This window comes from Echeneis naucrates, unplaced genomic scaffold, assembly GCF_900963305.1.
Source record: "Echeneis naucrates unplaced genomic scaffold, fEcheNa1.1, whole genome shotgun sequence".
Lineage (NCBI taxonomy): Eukaryota > Metazoa > Chordata > Actinopteri > Carangiformes > Echeneidae > Echeneis > Echeneis naucrates.
The window spans coordinates 1,207,987-1,231,488 of NW_021780168.1; the positions used below are offsets into that span (position 1 = coordinate 1,207,987).

General features: G+C 41.9%; 1 protein-coding gene, 1 long non-coding RNA gene and 1 other non-coding gene across 3 annotated transcripts in view; all 3 read right to left on the reverse strand.

Annotated features, from left to right (window-relative positions):
- Window positions 1-11,091, reverse strand: part of LOC115038391 (NACHT, LRR and PYD domains-containing protein 12-like) — a gene marked incomplete at its 5' end in the record, with an annotated part of 488,710 nt that extends 477,619 nt beyond the window's left edge. The window contains 3 exons of the mRNA XM_029497227.1: window positions 4,476-4,649; window positions 8,743-8,916; window positions 9,404-11,091. Of these exons, the coding sequence (XP_029353087.1) occupies window positions 4,476-4,649; window positions 8,743-8,916; window positions 9,404-11,091 (2,036 nt within the window). The remainder of the gene's footprint in view (window positions 1-4,475; window positions 4,650-8,742; window positions 8,917-9,403) is intronic.
- Window positions 11,092-11,450: 359 nt separating this feature from the next.
- On the reverse strand, window positions 11,451-15,473 carry LOC115038413 (uncharacterized). The gene is made up of 3 exons (XR_003840540.1): window positions 15,341-15,473; window positions 11,704-11,864; window positions 11,451-11,508 (listed from the first exon to the last, which is right to left on the reverse strand). It is a non-coding gene; the product is annotated as an uncharacterized LOC115038413 (long non-coding RNA).
- A 5,440-nt stretch (window positions 15,474-20,913) lies between these two features.
- Window positions 20,914-20,986, reverse strand: trnan-auu (transfer RNA asparagine (anticodon AUU)). Its single transcript has one exon. It is a non-coding gene; the product is annotated as a tRNA-Asn (tRNA).
- Between the last annotated feature and the right edge of the window lie 2,516 nt (window positions 20,987-23,502).

Genomic DNA, 23,502 nt, shown 5'->3' on the forward strand with positions numbered 1-23,502 from the left:
CTGTCTGTTCTCCTTGCAAGTAAAATGAGCGCTGTTGTCCTTTGTCTTTCTTCCCTGTGTGTTTAATAATGTTCTAGGTGGTTTAAACCTGACAACTGTAGTCAGTCATGGAGTCCTGCAGGGTTCGGTACTTGGACCAATCCTCTTTACACTTTATCTGCTTCCTCTAGGCAACATTATCAGGAAACACAGCATCAACTTCCACTGCTACGCAGACGATACTCAGCTGTACCTATCAATGAAGCCAAATGAAGTCAGTCAGATAGTCAGACTGCAGGCATGTCTTGAAGACATAAAAGTCTGGATGACTGGAAATTTTTTACTTCTCAACTCTGACAAAACAGAAGTTATTGTACTCGGTCCTAAGCACCTCAGAAAAATACTATCTAATCATCTCATCAGTTTGGACGGCATTACTTTGGCTTCCAGCTCCACTGTAAGAAACCTTGGAGTAATTTTTGACCAGGACATGTCCTTTGTCCCTCACATAAAACAAGTTAGTCGGGCAGCTTTCTTCCACCTGAGAAACATAAGGAAAATCAGAAACATCCTTTCTCAGGATGATGCAGAAAAACTAGTCCATGCATTTGTAACTTCTAGGCTGGACTACTGTAACTCATTACTATCTGGATGTCCAAACAAATCTCTAAAAGGCCTTCAGTTCATTCAGAACGCTGCTGCACGAATATTAACAGGAACTAGGAAAAGAGATCACATCTCGCCCGTGTTAGCTGCTCTTCATTGGCTGCCAGTAAAATATAGAGTAGAATTCAAAATCCTTCTTTTAACGTATAAAGCTCTTAATGGCCAAGTTCCATCATATCTCAGAGAGCTCATAGTTCCTTACTGTCCTAGCAGGCCACTCCGCTCTCTAGATGGAGGTTTACTTGTGGTCCCTAGAGTCTCCAAGAGTAAATCTGGAGGCAGATCTTTCAGTTATCAGGCTCCTCTTCTATGGAACCAACTTCCAGCATCGGTCCGGGGGGCGGACTCTTTAGTAACTTTCAAGACCAGGCTTAAAACTTTCCTGTATGACAGAGCTGATAGTTAAAAAGTTAAAGTCCTCTACTCTTTAGCTATGCTGCTGTAGGCCTAGGCTGCTGGGGGAAGGACTGAGCTTCTCTCTCTCTCTCTGTCTGTCTCTCTCTCTCTGTCTCTCCCTGTCACCCTCTCCCTTTTTCTCTCTCCCTCCCTCCTTGCATGCGCTGATAAAAACCATCCTTCTTAAAAAAAACAAACAAAAACAACAACAACAGTTTCACCCAGTTCTAAGCATTTATACTGCATTTACTAACCATGTTCTGCCAAAGTCTCTGTCTCTCCCAGTTCCTCTCCTCTCTCTCCCTGTGCTCAACCTGCAGGTGGTGAATCATCGCTACCCCATGTTCCTGCGACGCCTGCTGCTCCCTTATTTCTATAAATTTCATACAGCATCATATGTTCCTGCCTGCATCTGTTTTGAAGATCTTCTCTATCTCCCTTATTCCACAGTGGAGATAAAGAGCTGAGCCATGCTGAGCCATGAAGGTCCATTTGAGCTGAGAGACTCTGACAGACAGACAGATAGATTCTGGTCTGCAGAAAGACCACATGGTGACAGTGTGATGAAAGAAGATCAGTGATGTGCAGCTTTCAGTCAGACTGATCTCAGAGCTGTGACAGATGAACCTGATCAGAGAACAAACAGTCTCAGCTCAGATCTGACAGTTTGATGGACGAGGACCAGAATCTGAACATCTCTGAGTTCTTCAGCTGGAATCTGCTTCATTTGATGGTCACATGATCACAACAGTCCTCTGACTGATCTGATTGGCTGACTGTTTTCTCTCTGTCTTTCTGTCTAATTCTGTTCTCCTCTCACAGCTTCACTGAGGAGTTTGAAGGTTCACAGGAAACACTGAGTCTTTGCTCTGATACTGGATTTAAACAATATTACTGAAAGGAAGATGAACTGAGTCCAACTCTCCTGACCTCAGAGTCTCCAATCTGAAGTCTGGACTCTCCACAAGATCAGACAGATCCTTCAGGTCTGAATCCTTCAGGTTGTTCTGACTCAGGTCCAGTTCTCTGAGATGGGAGGGGTTGGACTTCAGAGCTGAGACCAGAGAAGAACAGCTGATCTTTGACAAACTGCACCACCTCAACCTGAATAAGGAATAAAAGATGTGATTTTAGGAGACAAAGTTCCTACTTGAAAGTGAAAGTCTCACTCTCTCCCACTCTCAACCCAACCGGTCGAGGCAGATGGCCGCCCCCCCTGAGCCTGGTTCTGCTCGAGGTTTCTGCCTCTTAAAGGAAGTTTTTCCTTGCCACTGTTGCCAAGTGCTTGCTCATCGGGGGATCTGTTGGGTCTCTTTAAATAAATTTATAAAGAGTTTGGTCTAGACCTGCTCTATATGTAAAGTGCCTTGATGTAACTTTGTTATGATTTGGCGCTATACAAATAAATCTGATTTGATTTGATTTGATTTGATATCAATCCATAGACTGTTGAGATTTCAATTCATTTTTATTATGTAATGAATTACTTTGCAATGACAGTAATAAGGAATAAATAATGTATTACAGTTTTGAAGTAACTTGCATGGGGAGATCCACAAGGCATAAGAAGCAAACATGTTTCCTGCAGCAGAGAGAGGAGGGCAATGGGATGTTTTCCTGAAGTGTTGATGTTTACATTAGGTATGTTTGGAGCCACCTTATTTCCACTGCTGAAGTGTGTTGGTCATGTCATGTTAAAGAAAAAGTACATTAATGTAACTGCTTTGGGGTCAGTGGTTAATATAAACATTATTATTTTAATAATGGACCAGGTGGGAGGGTTCCTTGTAAAATGACAGCATTAGTTCTGACAATCTGTCTGATATTCAAACTAAATTTGCATTATGACTGAAATATTCCAAACTGAACCAACAGACATGTGGATGATGTCATTCTATTGGCTAAGAAAGAACACATGTTTACATTATGCTGAACATTGTTGCAAAATATTGCTGGAAGTGGAGACTAATGGAGAACCAAGACAAAACACAAGTGGAGCATTTTAATCCAAAATCAAGAGTGAGAAGTTGATATTTAACCCAGCTGTCAGTGTTTTAGCTCAGTCTGCAGGTAGAGCCCTGAACAAGTCTGAACACTGTGTTCATCTGGGAGTTCATACTTTCACTCTGTTCTATAATGTGTGTGTGTGTGTGTGTGCGTGTGTGTGTGTCAGACGATGCTTCTGCTGTCTGGGGATTCTGTGAATATTCTCTTTGTAATACTCAGCATCATAGAGCTATTGGTTATCTTACAGCAGTACACAAATTGACCTCAGTGTGGGGCTCTTCATGGTGATTTGGGTTGGGAGCCCTCGAGTATCAGACATAAGAGACAAATGCTCCAGCTGTGGAACAGATCTGTGAAGCTGCCTGATCATAGAATTACTAAAAAGATATTTCATTCTGACACTTTGCATCACCATCCCTGGGCCAGTGAGCTGAAATTAATATTCTATATGTGTTATTTATCTGATATTTTCATTCATAAATGATTTTATGATATTACAGATATTATAAACAAACTGTTCCTAAAGCAGAGAGATAAATGATCTCTGGATGTTTGGAGGAAGCCAAAATGAAGAACCTACTGTCTTAATAAGAACACTTACAGTGTGGAACCTTACATTAAGAATAAGTGAACTAAAAGACAAAGATCATTATGGACAGTTGTGTTCAGGAACACTTCCATTAGTTCCAGAAACAGGGAGCTTTAATGCCACACCTGAGGAAGACCAGATTTTGTCACTATGCAAACTGGATGAAGTAGAAAGTCAGATTAATTTTTGTTTTGTTGTTCTGTGTACAAACACCTCAGAGGTGTTTTTGTTGGTAAAATGGTTGATATTTATGTTGACTTCTTTGATTTGGATGATTCTGAGAAACATGAGTTCCTTTTTAGCAAAGAGACTCATGTGGTAGCTTATTTTATTTCCAAGGCTGAGGAAAGACGGCAATTTTTTTTTTTTGGTTATTCGTTGTGTTTAAAATACTATGTAACATTTTTAACTTAGAAAAGGATAATAATGTATCTGTGTATGTTTATATGCAGATATAGGGGATTTTATATTTTTGCAAGAGCAACTGTATGATTAAACACGTCTTATAAATCCATGTGGGTTGGGCCTTTTTATGAAATGACAAACAAATAAATAAATTAATGAAATAAATCACAGACTAAAATCTGCATATTAACATACAAATATTCATGAATATATGATGTCCTCTTTCAAAAATACAAGATTGATTGATAAATTAGGAACAATTTTAATGTCATTTTCAAATGATTTCCAAAGTTATTTACAACCATGTAACAGTTTAAATGTTAAAAACCTGAAGAGGATTTTCCCTCATAAATATAAACCTGTCTGCAGGTCAGAGTCACCACAACTGTAACATCATATTAATCTGAGAGCAGAAATAAAACATGAGTCTGACCTCAGAGTCTCCAGTCTACAGTGAGGACTCTTCAGAAAACCACACAGATCCTTCAGTCCTGAATCCTGCAGGTTTTTCCAACTCAAGTCCAGTTCTCTGAGATGGGAGGGGTTGGACTTCAGAGCTGAGACCAGAGAAGAACAGCTGATCTTTGACAACCTGCACCATGTCAACCTGAGTAAAGAATAATAGAAGTGACTTTAGGAGACAAAGTTCCTGCTTGAACGTGTTCAATGTTTCATCATCTGTTCAGAGCTGAAGGTTGAGAAAGTAAAAGTTTAGAAAATGAAAGTCAAACAGCTGAACCAACAGGAAGCAGCTTCACAACAGTCAAATACAAACAGTGACAAGATTTGTGATATGAGCTTTTACTTTAAGCTTTTATTTGATAGTATTTTTATTTTTGAATATGGTTTTATTTTATTTAAGTGTTTTATTGTCATACTCGTTTATTTTCTTCTTGATAGAACTATGTTTATGTGTATATGAATTGTATGTGTGTTATATGTTATATATACTGTATTTTGCGGACCATAAGGCGCACCACATTATAAGGTGCAATATCAATGATGGGGTCTATTTTCATACATAAGGCACAGGATGAAATGTACATAAAGCGAAGCACATAAACCTGTCTGCAGGTCAGAGTCACCACAACTGTAACATCATATTAATCTGAGAGCAGAAATAAAACATGAGTCTGACCTCAGAGTCTCCAGTCTACAGTGAGGACTCTTCAGAAAACCACACAGATCCTTCAGTCCTGAATCCTGCAGGTTTTTCCAACTCAAGTCCAGTTCTCTGAGATGGGAGGGGTTGGACTTCAGAGCTGAGACCAGAGAAGAACAGCTGATCTCTGACAAACTGGAGTTGTCAAATCTGAATAAGGAAAAAAAAATGCAGATAACAAAGTGCCACCACATTCTGTTTGAATGTTTGAAGTGTTTCTTTAGTGTAATTGTCATTTCAGCCACTTAAGGCTGAAGTTCAGCAGCTCCTCACTCTAAAACAAAGTGATTCCCTCAGCTGACCTGCAGCTGCAGTGGAATACAGGACATACTTGTGTGTAGGAATACAGCAGGTGGCTGCTTCATAAATATGTGGCAGCAAAGGAAAGTTCTGCTTTGATGTGAAGATGAAGCTCTAAAATCTTCTAAATGAAGAACATTTCAACATGTGTGGGACTGTTTGTTTTCAAAGTGTGTAGAAGAGCTTTTTGATGTTGACTCTGTCCACAGCAGCTCATCACTCAGCTTCTGTACCGCTGCTCTGAACTCCATCTACTGCAGTAACACACTGACTGAGTATGACCACACCACAAAGAAACACAACTATCACTGTGCTCAGTGCAGGGAAACCTGTGGTGGAGCTCCAATCCTTTGGAAATAACAGCTTTCAGAGCACAGGGGGGCCACGGCCACGTGTCTGAAAGCCCCATGAGGGCTGGAGTCTCAACAGCACAACTGACTGTGGTCCTCAGCTCCACACCCTCCAAGTCTGAAGACATTTATTAGGACATTAGATTAAAGATCTACCACAGTGGACTGACCTCAGAGTCTCCAGTCTACAGTCTGGACTCTCCACAAGATCACACAGCTCCTTCACATCTGGATCCTGCAGGAGGTTTCCTCTCAGGTCCAGTTCTCTGAGATGGGAGGGGTTGGACTTCAGAGCTGAGGCCAGAGAAGAACAGCTGATCTTTGACAACCAACAGCATCTCAACCTGGAAAAAGAACAAATGATAGAGATCAGATGACTGATAATCAGTCAGAAATGTCCTGATCCAGAACTTCTCCACCTTTTCAAACTCATCACCCACTTTAACATCTCAAATGTTGCTCGTTCACATCAGACCTTGTTCAAATACATAGGCAGAGACCAAGATTTAAAGATCCATTCCTGATTAAGGATGAAGATCTCCCTGGACTCTCCAGTCCTGAACACAGATCCTTTACTCCTGAATCCTGCAGGTCATTGTTCTGACTCAGGTTCAGTTCTCTGAGATGGGAGGGGTTGGACTTCAGAGCTGAGACCAGAGAAGAACAGCTGATCTCTGACAAACTGCAGTTCTCCAACCTGAATAAAACTAAAAGATCTGAGTTTAGGAGACAAAGTTCCTGCTTGAAAGTGTTCAATGTTTCATCATCTGTTCAGAGCTGAAGGTTTAGAAAGTAGAAGTTTAGAAAATGAAAGTCAGACAGCTGAACCAACAGGAAGCAGCTTCACAACAGTCAAATACAAACAGTGACAAGATTTAATGAGAAAATTAATAAAGAACCTGAACTGACTCAAACTGTCAACATTGTGATTTTAACACATCAGAAATAACCAAACCGCAGTCAGCCAAACTTTATTTCTATCTCTGATTCTGCCACATATGAACTCCTGTATAACAATCTGAGCTCTGGCAGGTAAGTCCACTCTAAAACCAGTCAAACAGTCTACAAACAAGCTGCAGAAGCTCTAGACAGAAAATCAAACTCATCATGTTCATTCACTCTGTTCTATAATGTGTATGTGTGTGTGTGTGTGTGTGTGTGTGTGTGTGTGTGTGTGTGTGTGTGTGTGTGTGTGTGTGTGTGTGTGTGTGTGAAAACAAAACACGTAGATCAGAGGTCACCAACAATTTTCAACTGCCACCAGGAATAATTTCCGCCGTTTCTGACCTCATTTTCTGTTGTTGCTGGTCCACATCAGACCTTGTTCTAATACAGATACCGAAACCAAGACCAAGACTTTAAAGATCCAGATTCTGATCCAGGTCTAATGTCTCCCTTGGTCCTTGTTGTTTAGTTCCGGTAAGACTTTTCCTTATCAATGTTAAACAAGTAAATTCAACATCGTGAAAACAATGAAAACTATTTTAATTCTTATTACCACAACAACATCAACAACAACAACAGTAATAATACTATAATTTCCGGATTAAAAGCCACTACTTTTTCACACGCTTTGAACCCTGCAGCTTAAACAACTACGCGGCTAATTTATGGATTTTTATGGGTAACGATCTTCATGCTGCCAATACATTTAGCGTCACATCAGACCAATGAAATTACCTAACAGGTCACAGTGGACCAATGAAATAGTTCGAATTAAATTAAACACACCCACACTAAATTCTTCAGATCAGTCATTTATTTTGCGCTTCATGCACACACCCTTATCATGGAAAACAGATGAAGTAATGCATATGATGCAGCTTTCAAGTTAAAGGCGATCGATCTGGCGGAAAGGCGAAATCTTTTTGTGTAACATAATTCCTGCCATATGCCATTTCCTCCTATATTTCTGACACCTGCGGCTTATAAACAAGTGCGGTCTATATATGTACAAAACTGTTTTTCTCTTTAAATTTAGCAGGTGGGGCTTATATATTCAGGTGCACTCTATAGTCCGGAAATTACGGTAATGGTAATGATAATAGTAATAATAGGGAAGCACGATGGCATGGTGGTTAGTGCTGTCCTACAATAAAAAGGTCGCAGGTTTGGTTCCTGGCCTGGGGCCTTTCTGTACAGAACTTGCATGTTCTCCTCGTGTCTGCATGGGTTTCCTCTACATTGTACGTAGGTCTGAGTGAGAGAGTGAGGGGTTGTTTGTCTCTGTATATTGGTTCTGTGATGGATTGGCTGTCCAGGGTGACACCACCTTTTCCCAGAGTCACCTGGGATTGGCCCCAACACCCCCGCAACACAGAAATGGAAAAGCGGCAGAAGATGGATGGTTGGATAATAATAATAATAATAACAACAACAAGAACAACAATAATAATAATAATAGCACAAGACCTGCTATAAATATGAAACAACTATTTAAAATATTTTTGATCGAAGAGAATACATTCTTGTTCTGTGCAAAGACAATTTCTGGATTAAACATAAAAGATCTACAACAATAATGGAACTGACCTCAGAATCAGCAGTCCACAATCTGGACTCTTCAGAAAACCACACAGATCCTTCAGTCCTGAATCCTGCAGGTCATTGTTCTGACTCAGGTTCAGTTCTCTGAGATGGGAGGGGTTGGACTTCAGAGCTGAGACCAGAGAAGAACAGCTGATCTCTGACAAACTGCAGTTCTCCAACCTGAGTTAAGAATAAAAGATGTGACTTTAGGAGACAAAGTTCCTGCTTGAAAGTGTTCAATCAGAAATGTCCTCATCAATGATATTTGTGTTATTGTGGCTCATCATCATGTCTCAACACACATCATCCAAACAACAGCACAACATTCAAACCACATCAGGTCCAGTCAGTGAACTGACCTCAGAGTCTCCAGTCCACAGTTTGGACTCTCCAGTCCAGCACACACCAGCTTCAGTCCTGAATCCTTTATATGGTTCTGACTCAGGTCCAGTTCTCTCAGATGGGAGGGGTTGGACTTTAGAGCTGAGGCCACGACATCACACTCAGTATCTGAGAGTCCACAACCAACAAGTCTGTGATGACACATATTACACAATATGCCACTGTGAAAGAGGACACTACATTCATCTGGAGGGTTAAAGGACTACAGACTCTGAGACTGCCATTTCCCTAATTTTTCAGATGAAGAGACAAAATGTAGTCAGTTGGTCTTCCATCAGGTCCTCAGTCTGTCAGAGACCTGATCCAGGTCTGTCTCCTCTGAGGGACCATGACTCCATGTTGACCTGAAAACATTTGGCTGTCTGCTGACTTGATTTTCACTGAGGTGAGCTCAGTGAACAGTGAAGCTGGTGAAGATGATCAGTCACTGATTCCTGCTGATGTCATCAGTCTTTACGATTTCCACTAGAAACACAACTAAGAGAATATTTATCTCTGGCAGCATTTGAATCATCTGGAAACAAACAGCTGACAGTAAAACACCATCTGAATCAGATTTGATTTAAAAACGTCTTCACTAACCTTCAGAAGGATTGATGAGAATGAGACTGGACTCACCGAGCCTTCCTGCAGTTCCTCACAGCTGGGATCAGTCTCTGTCGTCCCTCCTTTGATGTGTTGTACTTCTCCAGGTCAAATTCATCCAGAACATCCTCTGACATCTGTAGCATGTAGGCCAGACCTGAGCAGTGGATCAGGGAGAGTCTCCTCTTTGATCTGGTCTCTGACTTTAGGAACTCCTGAATCTCCTGATGAACTGTCTGATCCTTCAGCTCCATCAGACAGTGGAACATGTTGATGCTTCTGTCAGAAGCGATTTTCATCTTCCTCATCTTCTTCAGGTTGTTGATGGCTCTCTGGATGGTCTCTGGTTTGGTTTCTGTCTGACCCAGCAGACCTCCTAAGAGTCTCTGGTTGGGCTGCAGAGAGAGACCATGAAGGAAGCGGACAAACAGGTCCAGGTGACCATTTTTATTTCTGAGGGATTTCTCCAAGACTGCCATCAGAAAGTCCTCCAGGGCTGAATCTTGGTGTTTCTTTCCCAGAAAGTTCTTCAGGACCTCCTTGTTCCTGTTGGTGTGACAGTGGAACATGTAGACTGCAGCCAGAAACTCCTGAACACTCAGATGAACAAAGCAGTAGACTGTTTTCTGGAAGATCACATTCTCTGTTTTGAAGATCTCAGTACAGAGTCCTGAGTACACCGAGGCCTCTGTGACATCAAGACCACACTGCTCCAGGTCTTCTTGGTAGAACATGATGTTCCCTTTCTCCAGATGTTCAAACGCCAGCCTCCCCAGCTTCAGAAGAACTTCCCTGTCAGCCTCCATCAGCTCCTGTGGACTTGTCTCATGTCCCTCGTGGTACTTGATCCTCTTCCTCATGGTCTGGACCAGCAGGAAGTGTGAGTACAGGTCAGTCATGGTCTGGGGCAGCTCTCCTCTCTGGTCTGTAGTCAACATGTGCTCCAGAACTGTAGCGATGATCCAGCAGAAAACTGGGACTTGACACATGATGTGAAGGCTCTTGGACTTCTTGATGTGTGAGATGATTCTGTTGGACAGCTCTTCATCCCTGGACCTCCTCCTGAAGTACTCCTCCTGCTGGGCGTCAGTGAAGCCTCGGACTTCTGTTAGCCTGTCGACACATGAAGGAGGGATCTGACTGGCTGCTGCAGGTCTGGAAGTGATCCAGACCAGAGCCGAGGGAAGCAGATTCCCCTGGATGAGGTTTGTCAGCAGCTGGTGGACCGATGACTCCTGTGTGACGTCAGACACGACCTCCCTGTTGGTGAAGTCCAGTGAAAGTCTGCTTTCATCCAGGCCGTCCAGGATGAACAGAACTTTACAGGCAGCCAGCTGCTCTGCTGTGACCTTCTGTAATGTTGGATGGAAAACATGAAGCAGCCTGAGAAGACTGTACTGCTGATCTCTGATCAGGTTCAGCTCCCTGAACGAAAGCAGAACCAGCAGACTGACATCCTGGTTCTCCAAGCCCTCTGCCCAGTCCAGACTGAACTTCTGCACAGAGAAAGTTTTTCCAACTCCAGCAACGCCGTTGGTCAGAACCAGTCTGATGGGCCTCTGCTGGTCAGGTGAGACTCTAAAGATGTGGTGACATTTGATTGGAGCATCATGGAGGCTCTTCTTCTTAGAAGTTGTCTCCAGCTGCTTCACCTCATGTTGGGTATTAACCTCTTCACTCTGTCCCTCTGTGATGTAGAGCTCAGTGTAGATCCTGTTGAGGAGGGTTCCACTTCCTGTTCCTGTTCCTTCAGTCACATGTTGACATCTGGTCCTCAGACTGATCTTATGTTGATCTAAAAACTCCTGTAGAACACGATCTGCTGACAGAGAAGAGACAACGTCAGACTGAAGACAGAGAGTCTGAGGATTGATGGAAAACTAAAGACGTCAGTCAGAAGTTCAGTCTCACTCTGTTCAGGGCTGGTCTGTAGACCTGGTCTGGTTCTGGATCTTTGTCCACACTGGGGACAGGAGGAGTCTCCTGAAGAAGCAGACTGGTCCCAGTGTGAGGTGCAGCACTGTCTGCAGACCCAGTGTCCACAGCTGGTAGAGACTGGATCCTTCAGGACGTCCTGACACAGAGCACAGTGGGACGGCTGCTCCTCTTCAGAGACATGTCTTCTCCTCTTCCTGTCTCTGTGAAAACATTTCTTTATAACTGACATAATCTGACTGATTTTATAAAATGCTTGTGCAGAAAAAACTATCAGTAGTTTGTGGTGATAAATCCCAGGAGCTCCATCTCAGTGTCTTCCTGAATCTGCACTGATGATTCAGGAACATGAATATTAATCTGTGAACAGATTTTTACTCTCATGTTCAGTCTCCTACTTTGTCTCCGAGGGTCCAGGTCCATTACTGAAGTCTGGAGGATTAAACTCTTTGGACCAGTCAGACTTCAGAGACAGACAGATTGATCCTGGAGACTCTGGTCTGACCTCCTCTTCCTCATCACAGTCCATCTTCAGGACGGAGTCGGTCTGAGAGGGAAACTGACAGAAGACCAGAATGACACACAGAAAAATAAAGTCCCAGTCAGTTTTGTTGCTTTCATGTGGATTATCCAGCTCTTCATCACATGGAGTCAAACTGTCAATGGGGAGAACAGGAAATAACTTGCTTCACTTTGTGTCCTCATTTTGTCTAAGACAGAGCTTCATTCAGACTCTTCTTCCTCCACAGTGGACAGAAGACTAACTCAGCTGACGTCACTGATTATATCTGAACACGTCACTGCTTCAGTCAGACTGAGTCACCTGATTGGTTTGAGTTGACAGGTGGAGCTCTGAAACTTTGGAGCTGTACTCAGCCTGTTTAACCGTGTGTTACTAACAGCCATCACTTTTGTGAATTTCTGACTTTTTCAAAACAACACCATTATTCAAGAGTTCCCAGGTGTGGAAATATTTGAGTTGTTGCCACCAAATAAAGAATAATAAGTTGACCCAATGTTTATTTAAATAGTCACAGTGCCACATCATCCAGGGGTGCCTTTCATACTGAGAGCAAATATACAGAAGGTAGGATGAATGTTATGAGGGAGATTACAAGACGAAGAAAGGCCCATCCTGAATAAAAACACATGAGTTAGATAAGCACACACCTCCAGTACACAAAGCACAGTACCAAAGAAAACATCTAGGTCACCAAACAGAGTAAAAAAAATAAAATAAAATCAAGGCTTCATTTGGCTGTGGAACAACCACTTCTTCTCCATACTTATTATGATTTATTTATTTACTTCCATGCAACTCCAAGGCACTACCTCTACAGCTACAGTAGCTGCAGGGGTAGTTTGTGTGTGTGTGTGTGTGTGTGTGTGTGTGTGTGTGTGTGTTTGTCTTTCTTTCTGTCAGTCAGTACTCAGGAGCACGGAAGCTGCATTGCTTTTCTGCATTTCTTTATAATTTTTTAGCTACAAACCGCTACATCACTCAACATTTAATCACAAAATGAAATCCTTGCTTTTATTTCTTTATTTTCATTTTATCAGGCCAGTCAATGGGCAGACTGGAGAGGACCCTCTACCTGTAAGCCTTTTCCTCACTCTCAGTTTTAATGACATTGTTAATGTTTCTGGTGTGAAGACGCCAGCTGAAGCTGTAATATAAACTGTTCAGTCGATGTTTTGGTCATATATCTGTCCCAGATATGAGGGCTAGTATGGCCCGACTAAACACAATAGTAGGTACGGCAGACTGTAATCATTCGTGTATTTAATTCGGACAATGTTGGTGCTGCTATCAGGAATTTACTTTCACGTGACTGTAGAAAGTGGAAAATGCAGTATACTGTACATTCAGGGGTTAAAGTTGGCCAGAGCGTTCTGGAAGTGTGTGCTGTCACCTCCGAAGTATTACATTAACCCTCCTGTCGTGTCGGGTCATCTCTGACCAATTCACAACTCCACCCCGAATCACTCACTCACTCACACACACATTCCAGACTAATCAATGTATCATCTTCACACAGACCCCATATATATAGCATGATGTTTGCCTTGCACTCCTTTTACTCTGAGCACAATGAGTAGGCCACTGACCAAGCGGTTCTCTGTCAAAGAGGTTCTGGTCCAGCTTTTTGGACATGATGAAGAGGGCACTGAAATTGAACCAGAGATAGAGGAGGATGTCTCGGAAGTGGAAGACAACCTAGATTTTGATCCAGACTTTGAGGAGACTGACCAGTCAGCTGATGGAGAGGGAGAGGCACCTGAGGAGACATTCCAGTCCCAGAGTGGACACTTGCTCTGGTCTTCATCCCCCCAGGACAGAGAAAGTAGAGCAAGAGTGGAAAACATCATCAAGATGACACCAGGGCCAACACGGTATGTGACATCTCGTGTGGATAACATCAAGTCCAGCTTCCAACTCTTTTTACCAAAGTCTGTTGAGGGAATTATACTGGAGATGACAAACCTGGAGGGGAAGTGTGTGTTTGGGGACAACTGGAGAGAAATTGACCTGGTAGACCTCCAAGCCTACATAAGTCTGTTTATTTTAGCTGGAGTATATCGCTCAAACAATGAAGCTGTGGGATGCAGAGTCTTCTCTATAAATTCATGTTAAACTCTACTTTGAGACATTGTTCACAGCTAAAGAATGTTGAATAAAAATTTGGTGGTGAAAAATGGTTTTTGTGCTAGTTTAAGAGCAGTTAAAACAGGCCGGTCAATTTTGACCGGGAACACTAAAGTAAGGGGTGGGAGGTGAACACGACCGGAGGGTTAATTCATATCCACAATCACGCAATGCTTTTTTAAAAAACAAAAAAAACAAAAAAAACCAAAACAAAACTGTTTTTATACAGTCCATAGTGTAAAGTCAAATTTCATGGTATGAACATAGCCACATTATTCTTTGGCTGTTGTTTTGTTGTGTTTTATTGTTCAGAGGTTGTGATTTTTTGTTTATAGTTCAAGTCTGCAGCTATTTTGGGGTGTTTAAAATGTGAGTCCATTTTGGACTTCCCTTTTTTATTTCTGAATTGAAATAGTGAAAAGTAAGGTTGTGATCCATATTGTGGTGTTCAGCAATGTTTGCATATTGCCTGTAAGAGTTAAATTTCTTCAGCCAAGTTCATCCAAAGTTTTGGACCAGCTCTGACATGTTTGTTTTGTCAAACATGCTCAACAGAAACACAGCAACCAGTTCAAGGAAATCAACTTAAACTTCATTGTGAAAGTTGATAAAAATTTGTTTCACTTAAGATTAATTTGTTGTGACCATTTAAAAAACCTAAACCAAAAAATGAAATCTTGTTTAATGCTGGTGATTTAAAATCTGTAGTTTACTAACTGAATCCTATTTTATATTAGAACAAGAATACAGTGAAGATAAATAAGAAATAGGTGATACGTAGGAAGGTTGATAAAAAATGTTGACTTTTTCAACACAGTGTGATCACAGTGATCCTGTTCACACATTTACAGATTCTCACCTGCTGAACTCACTTCAGGGAGACTTTCTGACACTTTCCAGCTTCATGTGAAGAGAAGAAGCTGCTTGTTCTCCCTCATTAGTCCTGGTGTCTGTTTGAGCTGAGGAAAAGTCACAGCCTCATAACTTCATTGTCTCTTCATTTTATTCTGCAGTGTCAACGGCTGCTGCTGTGAGATAAGATTACATTTCTGTTTCCCTCTAGCTTGAAAAATCAAAAAGCTCGTCACAGTTTTTTTGCCTGTTTTAAAATCTTTATCAGACTGTAATTCAGGTCCTGACCACAAAATTTTATTTAAACTATTGAAGCTATGTTTTTTCCTGAATTTTGTTGTCCAGTTCGGTATAGGAAGGGGCTGTCTCCTCTCTGTCCTCACACTCAGTCTTAGTTAATAGGTCGATGAGTTCTGAGGCGCCTCCAACAACAAACTCAGTAACAATTAATCTTCTACCAAAAGTAACATCAAAATCATTGTCAAAAAGCACAATGTGATCACAGTGATCCTGTTCAGACATTTACAGATTCTCACCTGCTGAACTCACTTCAGGTTGATTTACACTTTACCGCTTCATGTGTTGAAGGAACATCTGAAGAGACGAAGCTGCTTGTTCTTCTTCGTCAGTCCTTGTGTCATAGTGTAACGTTAACAGGAGGACTTAAATTCACTCAGCCAAGTTCATCCAAGGTTTCAGACCAGTTCAGACATGTTTGTTTTGTCATGCCTCAAGAGAAACACCACAAAGAAAGCAACTTATCCTTAAAATAAAAATCTTCCCCGAAGATTAATTTGCTGACCATTTAAAAACATAAAAAAAAAGAAAAATCCGTTTTAAGTCTGGTGATTTAATATCTTAGTGAACCCTACTTTATATTAGAACAAGAATAAAGTGAAGATAAATAGGGAATAGGAGATATAAAGGAAGGTAGATAGCACAGCTTTAAGTAAGAAAAAATCCTGAGCCTGGATTTTTTTTCCTGGGGGGTGGAGGTGGGTGCAACGGTAAATTATTTTATTCTGATTCTAAATGGAAAACAGGAAATAAATAACCAAAATGCTTGTTTGTCGTCTCTGCCCCTCTCTCCTTTCTATCCATATCTTCAAAGTCCTCTCCATCATCCAAAACAGCTAAGCTTGTGCCCGCAGATTAACAATATCAAAAAAAATTAAGAAAGAAGACGAAGAAGACTACCTGTAAGTAAATAAGTCAAAATATTCTTCAGTAAAAGAAGAGGGGGAAATATGACGTGCTTTCTAAGTGCCAAATGGTTACAGTATACTGTTACAGCAGCTTTTTGACGTTTTGACAAAGTTACCTAGTTAACATCGTTAGATGGTGATTGTATATGTTATGCCAATTTTCAGACAATGAAGAGAAAGTCCACAGACATCTCTTCTTCTTTTAAGAAGAAAAGTACAGCAGGAGGAGAGAAAGAGATGGTAGGGGAGCAACAGAGGCTTAGTGAGGAGGAGGAGAGGAACAGACAGAGCAGCATGACAATGACTCACAGCCAGCATTAGTGACAGGGGAAAAACATGAGACAGCAGCAGACCAGGGATAGTCAGCACCATCAGTGAATGAAGATGGCAGGACTCAGCCAAATCAGGTGTTCGACCTGTTCCTGGACCAACAGGTGAAGTTACGATCATGTGGCCCTAATAATGACATTGATGGCTAGCCTAGATAGAAACATCATCTGGAGAAATGTATATTTAGTTTAGTGTGTTTCCATTAAATTACAAATCATGACATAATCACTTAATTCCAGTATCTGCTTTTCCTCAGCAACTGTTTTGTTTGCAATAAATGTAACTGAAAATGTTAACTGTACTGTTATTAGTCTATGCACATTAGATCATTAGTAGCATTAAATATAACACAATAAACCAACCTATAGTACAGTAGGCACTGACGTTTCAACAATAACAGCCCCCCAAAGTCTTTCTGCCCCCAAGTGGCTCCTTAGATCTCTCTGTTGTTATTATCTGCCCCATTAAAGAGCAGATTCTCTCTGAGGGGACGGATGTTGCCACAATACACAGTGTGTGTGCCATCACATGTGGAAGATGTGTGCAGCATTTGTTCATCAAGGCTTTTTGAACCTTCCTTCTCTCAGCTGGTGTCCATCCATCCAGTGTACCACAGAGCATGATGGAAGCTGGAAGAATAAAAGAAAGCACAAATAAATGAATTCCCCGCGTACAGTAACAGCCCAATGCTGTTGGAAATGGAAACTAATCACTAAAATGTTACAAAGGCAACGATCAATCTGCAGTCTTTGCTCTGATCATTGTGACTTTGTGTTATTGTTGTATCTGATAAGTTAAGCTGCACTTCTAATGACCACCAGGGGGCAGTTCCACTGGTTGGAAAAAGACTTCAGACTGCATTGAAGTCTATGGAGAGAACAACATCAAGTCCTGAGATGCTGCTTGTGGCCAGTATGGGGATTGAACCCATGACCTAGAGCAAACCTTTTGACACAGTGAGACATTTATAAGCAGTTAGAGCACATTGAACAGAACCTGTTGAAGTCAAAGAAGCCCTCCTGAATTCATGTTGTCTAACTTACTGACACTTGAATAGTGGAACTGCAGACAGTGGACACATCATATGAGGGGCTCCTCTGGGATTTACACACAAAATCTCTCACATCCGAAGTCAAAAGAGACATTTCCACCAAATTAAAACCCACTCAGAGCCACAAAGCTTTCACATATAGTTTCTTTAAACTTATGCTTTATGAGAGTGTGTTACCTTTATGAAATAAAGTATGAACAGAAAATGACAGACTATACTTTTTCTGAACTCTTCATAGCTCTCCATTATCATAATCTGCTCCTCTTGGCTGAAATATCCCTCATGTAATTGGACATTTTTTTCTGCAGGAATGATGCCTAAATGCCCCTTTTTATGTGGACAGAACCTGCTGGAGGAAAGCCTGGGTCTACAAATAAAGTTGATAACCACCGTCGTGATACTCGGTATCTCTGGTTGGAGCTTTCAGCTTTGTGGAGTCAGCTCACCCAAAGAAAGCCCGGCTCTGTTCAGTATCCTTCGTAATATACCCCTCTGCTCTCATCGTAAAAATCCAAACCATTTTAAGAAGAGTTTGGTGTATATGTAAAGTGCTTTGATATAACGTCATTGTGATGTTTTGATGTTTGATTTTAAAAAATTGGGACAAAGAGATTAGGAGGTCTTTGCTTTTAAATGGTCTTCAGTGGCTGTAGTTTTATCATTCCGTATACACTTGTGTTCAGTCAGTAATTTGGTAGGATGAGAACACAGGACAAATCTCAGGATTGTGTTGTGTTGCCTTTATGAAAAAATGACTGCCCGTAATGGGACAAGCATTAGACTGAAGCTATAAAGACCCCTGGGTTTTGGCATCAGAGGTGGTCCCTGAGTGAGTTTAAAGCTCAGGTTGTTTTCACCTGCATTATATATCAATATTGTGAGGTTGAATGCTGCACGCTGACTGGTTGTCTTTCCAAAAGGCTCCAAAGACATCTTTTTGCCATTCACTCCTCCAAACCTTTGGACACAGCTTTGAGATGGCTCATAATATGACACAGATGTTATTTCAGTCAAGTATGAACGTGTATGTGGTAGTCTGGCCGAGCGGTCCAAGGCGCTGGATTAAGGCTCCAGTGTCTTCGGACACGTGGGATCTGTAAGAGTCAGCTGTTTGCAACCTGCTGACCTCCCAGCTATTACCTGCAGAAGGAAGAAAGATTCTTAATGGAGACGCCGATATCTTTTACACCCTGCAGTCTACAGATTAACTGATTAGCCTTCTTTACCTTTGAACCAACATCTACGAGCAGGAAGACTCTGTGGCCCAATGGTAGCTCTTCTGACCCCAGATCAGAAGGTTGTGTGTTCAATTCATGTCAGGGTCAGGTCATCTGTTCTCTGTACTGTTGGTAAACCCTCACATACTCTGTGCAGGAAGTGGGCGGATGGCGCCAACTTCTCATCTCCTCTGAAGTGGAGAGAAATGAACTGATCTGTAGATACTGAGGAAACAGAACTTCACAACTCTGACAGAGAAGCTGGATGCTGCTGTTGTGCCTTTAAACTGGAAAATAGTGAGATGACACCTCTTATGTGATTCTTTACACTTGCCTATGTGGAGCAGTGAAACGGTCAAATATATCATTCAAACATGTTAACCAGAGAGTGTTAAAGGAGCTGACGTTCTAGACCCAACAACTAACTTCTCATAATTAACTAAAGCTGTGCTCTGTGTGAGGCTTGAACTCACAACCTTCAGATTATGAGACTGACTCGCTGCCTACTGCGCCAACAAGGCCTGGAAGCAAGCGGGCAACCAAAGGACCCCAGGGCCGTCAGGCACACCCCACACAACACAAATTAAGCACAGTGGTTCAGAGCCACCAGCAAGGGTCCCGCCTCACACCGGCTAGTCCGGCTTCCACCGACAGCACACGCCTGGATGGGGCAAGCCACAGCACGGTGTTTCCAGCATTTTGATGTTGGTTAAAAAGGTACTTTGCATTTTAAACATAACAGTGGAGTTAGCTGAAAAGGGGAACATTTTACTTCTAAATCCCTCCTGTTAGCCAGCACCCACCTTCACTCACAGTTCTGGAAATTATCGAGGTGGGAAAAGGTTAATTTGCCATCTTGTTATTTCTCCAACATTCACAACAAGGCACTGCTGGGATTTGAACCCAGGATCTCCTGGCCTATTTACTAGACCAAAACCTTGACCAGCTAAGCGACAGCACCTGCAGATGCACAAAGATGTCCATAGTAATTGTAATGTGTATACTACAGGTGGGTTGGATGATAAAGGAGTGGAATTTCTTTTTGTATTGTTTATGATGTCATTTTTTTGCATTGTATTGTACTTCCCTTTCCCCAAACGAGCTGATTATAACCAACAGTGAAAGGATTTCCCCAACAAGCCTTTTAGTAGTCGTTGTAGAAGGCTCTGTGTTCAGGTCAAAATCTCCTCTGGAGTCATGGGCTCAAATCCCACTCCTGACAGCCTGTGCGCCATACAAAATAAAAGTTCTGATTGTAAAACTAAAGAAAAATACTTTAAACATGAGCTCTGTGTCACATTCATGCAGCTTGTGTAGAAACAGTTTATTCCATCAGACACCTGAAACACCTCCTGTGTGGAGAAACTGTCAGGGTTTGGATGAAAGATACACTGTTTGGTTCTGAGCTGATCATTAATAATCAATGATCAAATCAATAAGCTAAAAATCAATAAGCTTCTCAGCTGTTCTGAATGGTGACAGTGGGGCAGCCTTTGTGTTTACATCTGAATCACATGTGATTTTGGAAATTCTTCAAAGCAGCTTCAAAGGAAGAGTTTCATTCTGTGAGTATTGTGACATCATCAGGTGACATCCTCAGGTGATGTATCAAAGGCAGCAGCTCTTCAGACTCACTCACTTCAAACCTTTGAGGAAGTGACACACAATTGTGAGGAGCACAAGAGTTCACCGACACAGACGTGGTTTCAGAGACAGACTGCAGAGAAACTGGCAGTACTGATGCTGAGCTGCTTAGAGTGTCCGTCTCATAAAAAAGATATCCCTGTTTGGGCTGTAATTCAGATGAAATGCAATTAATTATTCCAACTCAGTTTGTTGAACAAACAGCCCTGTCCCAGCCAGGAGTTGATACTGCAGGTCATCTCTCTCTCTCTCTATCTCCTTGTTTCCTGAAGGCCTTTCTTTCATTTACTAATTAAAATATATGCATTAAAAAACCAACCGTTCAGAAATAGAGCGGAGAATTCAATTCCCATATTTCCTGTTTATCGTACGCTCATGTGCTGCAAAAAACAGGATAGAAACATTTTCCCCTGCAGGCTTCCGTAGTTTAGTGGTTATGAGGTAAGCCTAACATGCGAAAGGTTCCTGGTTTAAAACCTGACAAAAATAACTAATCTGTTCTTTTGAGAACAGGAACTCCTCTGTCTATCAGATATAACAGACTTAATGTAAAGTGCTGTATTTCATCTGAAGGGGGGGAGTCAGAACTCAGCAGGTTCCTGCAGTGGAGCTGGCAGAAGCAGTGTTCTGCTGGGTAACTTTGGGCCTCAAAAGCTGTTTATTGCCCAACGTGGGGCTCTAACCCACGACCCAGAGATTAATAGTCTCATGCTCTTCCAACTGAGCTAGCCAGGCTGCTGCTTGCATGCTTGAATGCTCCAAAAAATGTGCAAAAGAGACAGACTGTTATGTGTGTTTCCCTGAAGAGTTCACCTAGCATCAAAGGCTTTTGACACCTGGAGTGTACCTGACGTAGTGGTGGTCATACTTTGCGGTTTGCATTGGCAATACAGTTGTAGATTTCTCGCTTCCCATGCGTGTTCAATTCCCGGCAAATGCAAAGGGTCCTCTTACCAACATGGGCATTGATCCCACTACCTCTCACATGCTAAGTCAACAGCCTAACCTACTTCCCTGCTGCTAATATACTGCATAGAGCAACATGTCTCTGTGGCACAATGGGTCAGTGCCTTCTGCTGTTAACTGAAAGAATGGTGGTTCAAGCCCACCCAGAGACACATTTTCTTTAATTCACTGGTATTGTCGTGGACACGTGGAAGGCCGAAGGATTTTTAAGATTATGTGGTCCTTTTGGCACCATCAGCCTGAGATCTACAGCACTCATTGGATTGGTTCACAGCTGAGTGTGAAGCAGCAGGGACGAGGATCAGCACCTCTAAATCTGAGGCCATTGTTCTCAGTAGGAAACTGATGGATTGCCTACTGCAGGTGGGGAATGAGTCCTTGTCCTAAGTGAAGGAGTTCAGGTATCTCAGGTCTTGTTCATGAGTGATGGAACTCTGTTGTTTACATTGAAGACAGATGGATGGATGGATGGAGACAGGCAAGATAAGTTCCATTACTGTAAATAATGCAGAGAAAAGACTAACCTTCCTCTGGTGTTAGGGTCGGGATTTTTTGGGGATAGTTTCAGGAAGGAAAACAAAAGTTAAACTGCAATGGCCGGGAATCAAACCCAGGGCAACTTCTTGGAAGGCAGCTATGCTTACCACTATACCACCATTGCATGCAAATGGTCAAAATCACAGTGGTTTTTAATGACACTGGTCTTGGTTATGGGCTCTCACACGTGGCCGGATCAACCCAATGTTGCACCAGTGACCAGTGGACAGAGCCTCACAACAGTGTTGTGCTTTGCTGAACTAAAGATACAAATAAAATTATCTAAATTGGCTTTATTTTGAAATGCTTGTGTGGTGCGACTGCTCTTGTTCTTAAGGAGTTGAAACGCAGCAAAACATTATAATGATAAATATAAAAATTGGAAGAAGGAATGAAAATAAAAGTGATGAACTGTGGATGGCAGCCTGCTGTTGGTCTGACTGAACAACGATGCAGAAACCTTTACCTTGTTGTTTCTCTGCTAGTCTTTAATGGAAGTTCAGTCCACAAAAATGTTTGTATGAGCATTAGAATGCTCCCTGGTGGTCTACTGGCGAGGATCTGGTGCTTGCAATTCCCACGTTCAATTCCCAGTCAGGGAAAATGGCTTTATTTCAAGGAAAATACAGGTCATTGACAAAACACCCTAATATGAAGCTGTTTCGATGCACCTGAAGCCCCAGTCAGCCCCCTCACAGATGCATCTACTGGCACCGGATGTGTAATCAAAGTCAGAACTAAACCATTCTGTCCAGCTACAGCTGCATCAGGATAAAAACCCACTCTAATTTAATATGCTAGCCTTTGACAGAAGTTCAGTCCTTTTATTGTATTGGCATGGCTAGGATTCAGAGTTTCTCCATCTCAGAGTTCAGGGATAGACTCAAAGTTCATTGAAACTCCTACCTGAAATACCCCCCAGGTGCATGATAACATATTTATGTTATGGGGTCAATCACCTGTATTTTTCAATTTAAAAGGGACTGTTAAGGAGAATTTAAACAGCAAATATAACTAGTCCCAGAAGGAGGCGGTAATGCAACTAAAAGGATGCCAGCTGCCTTAAAACTTCAAAGAAGAAGGTTTAAAAACTGTATGTAGTTTGAAGTCCACACTTTGGACACAAGTTGAAATGGAGACTCAGTGACACTGCATCTTCCTGTTACATCATCTTCAATTGGTCCTTTGGTTTGGACAAACTGTCAATTCCAAAGAATTACATTTCTAAAACCGAAGAAGGGAAATATGTCAGTTACACTAACAACAGAGGAAACACACACCCACACAGGGCCCTGTGCTTCCTGTAACCGCAGCTGCTGAAAGTGAAAGTGTTCAGAGTTCAGCCTCCATTTTGAAGCTGTCAGAGCAGAAGCAGGGAAACTGAAGGCTGAGGCCAGTAAGTGTTAACATTATTATTATTTCACTGTCAGTTTGTCCCTGTGGACTGTGGAGGGACGAAGACTCACAGTGGACTTCTGTAACACTGAGACACTGAGACACTGAGACACTGAGACATGGAGGTCAGAGTTCACTTTGACGAACAGAGAAAAACTCCAGCTGAGCTGAGAACAGACCGTAATGTCTGATAGTATCAAAGGATGAAGGATCTACCTGATACAGAAAGTTCAGAGCTGCTCTGGAATCAGATTTTACTGTAAGTCATATTCAGTGTTACACAGAGAGCTGAGACTCTGTTTGGCTCAACGACTTATGAAAACCCATTACTTAGCAATTGATATTTACAATTT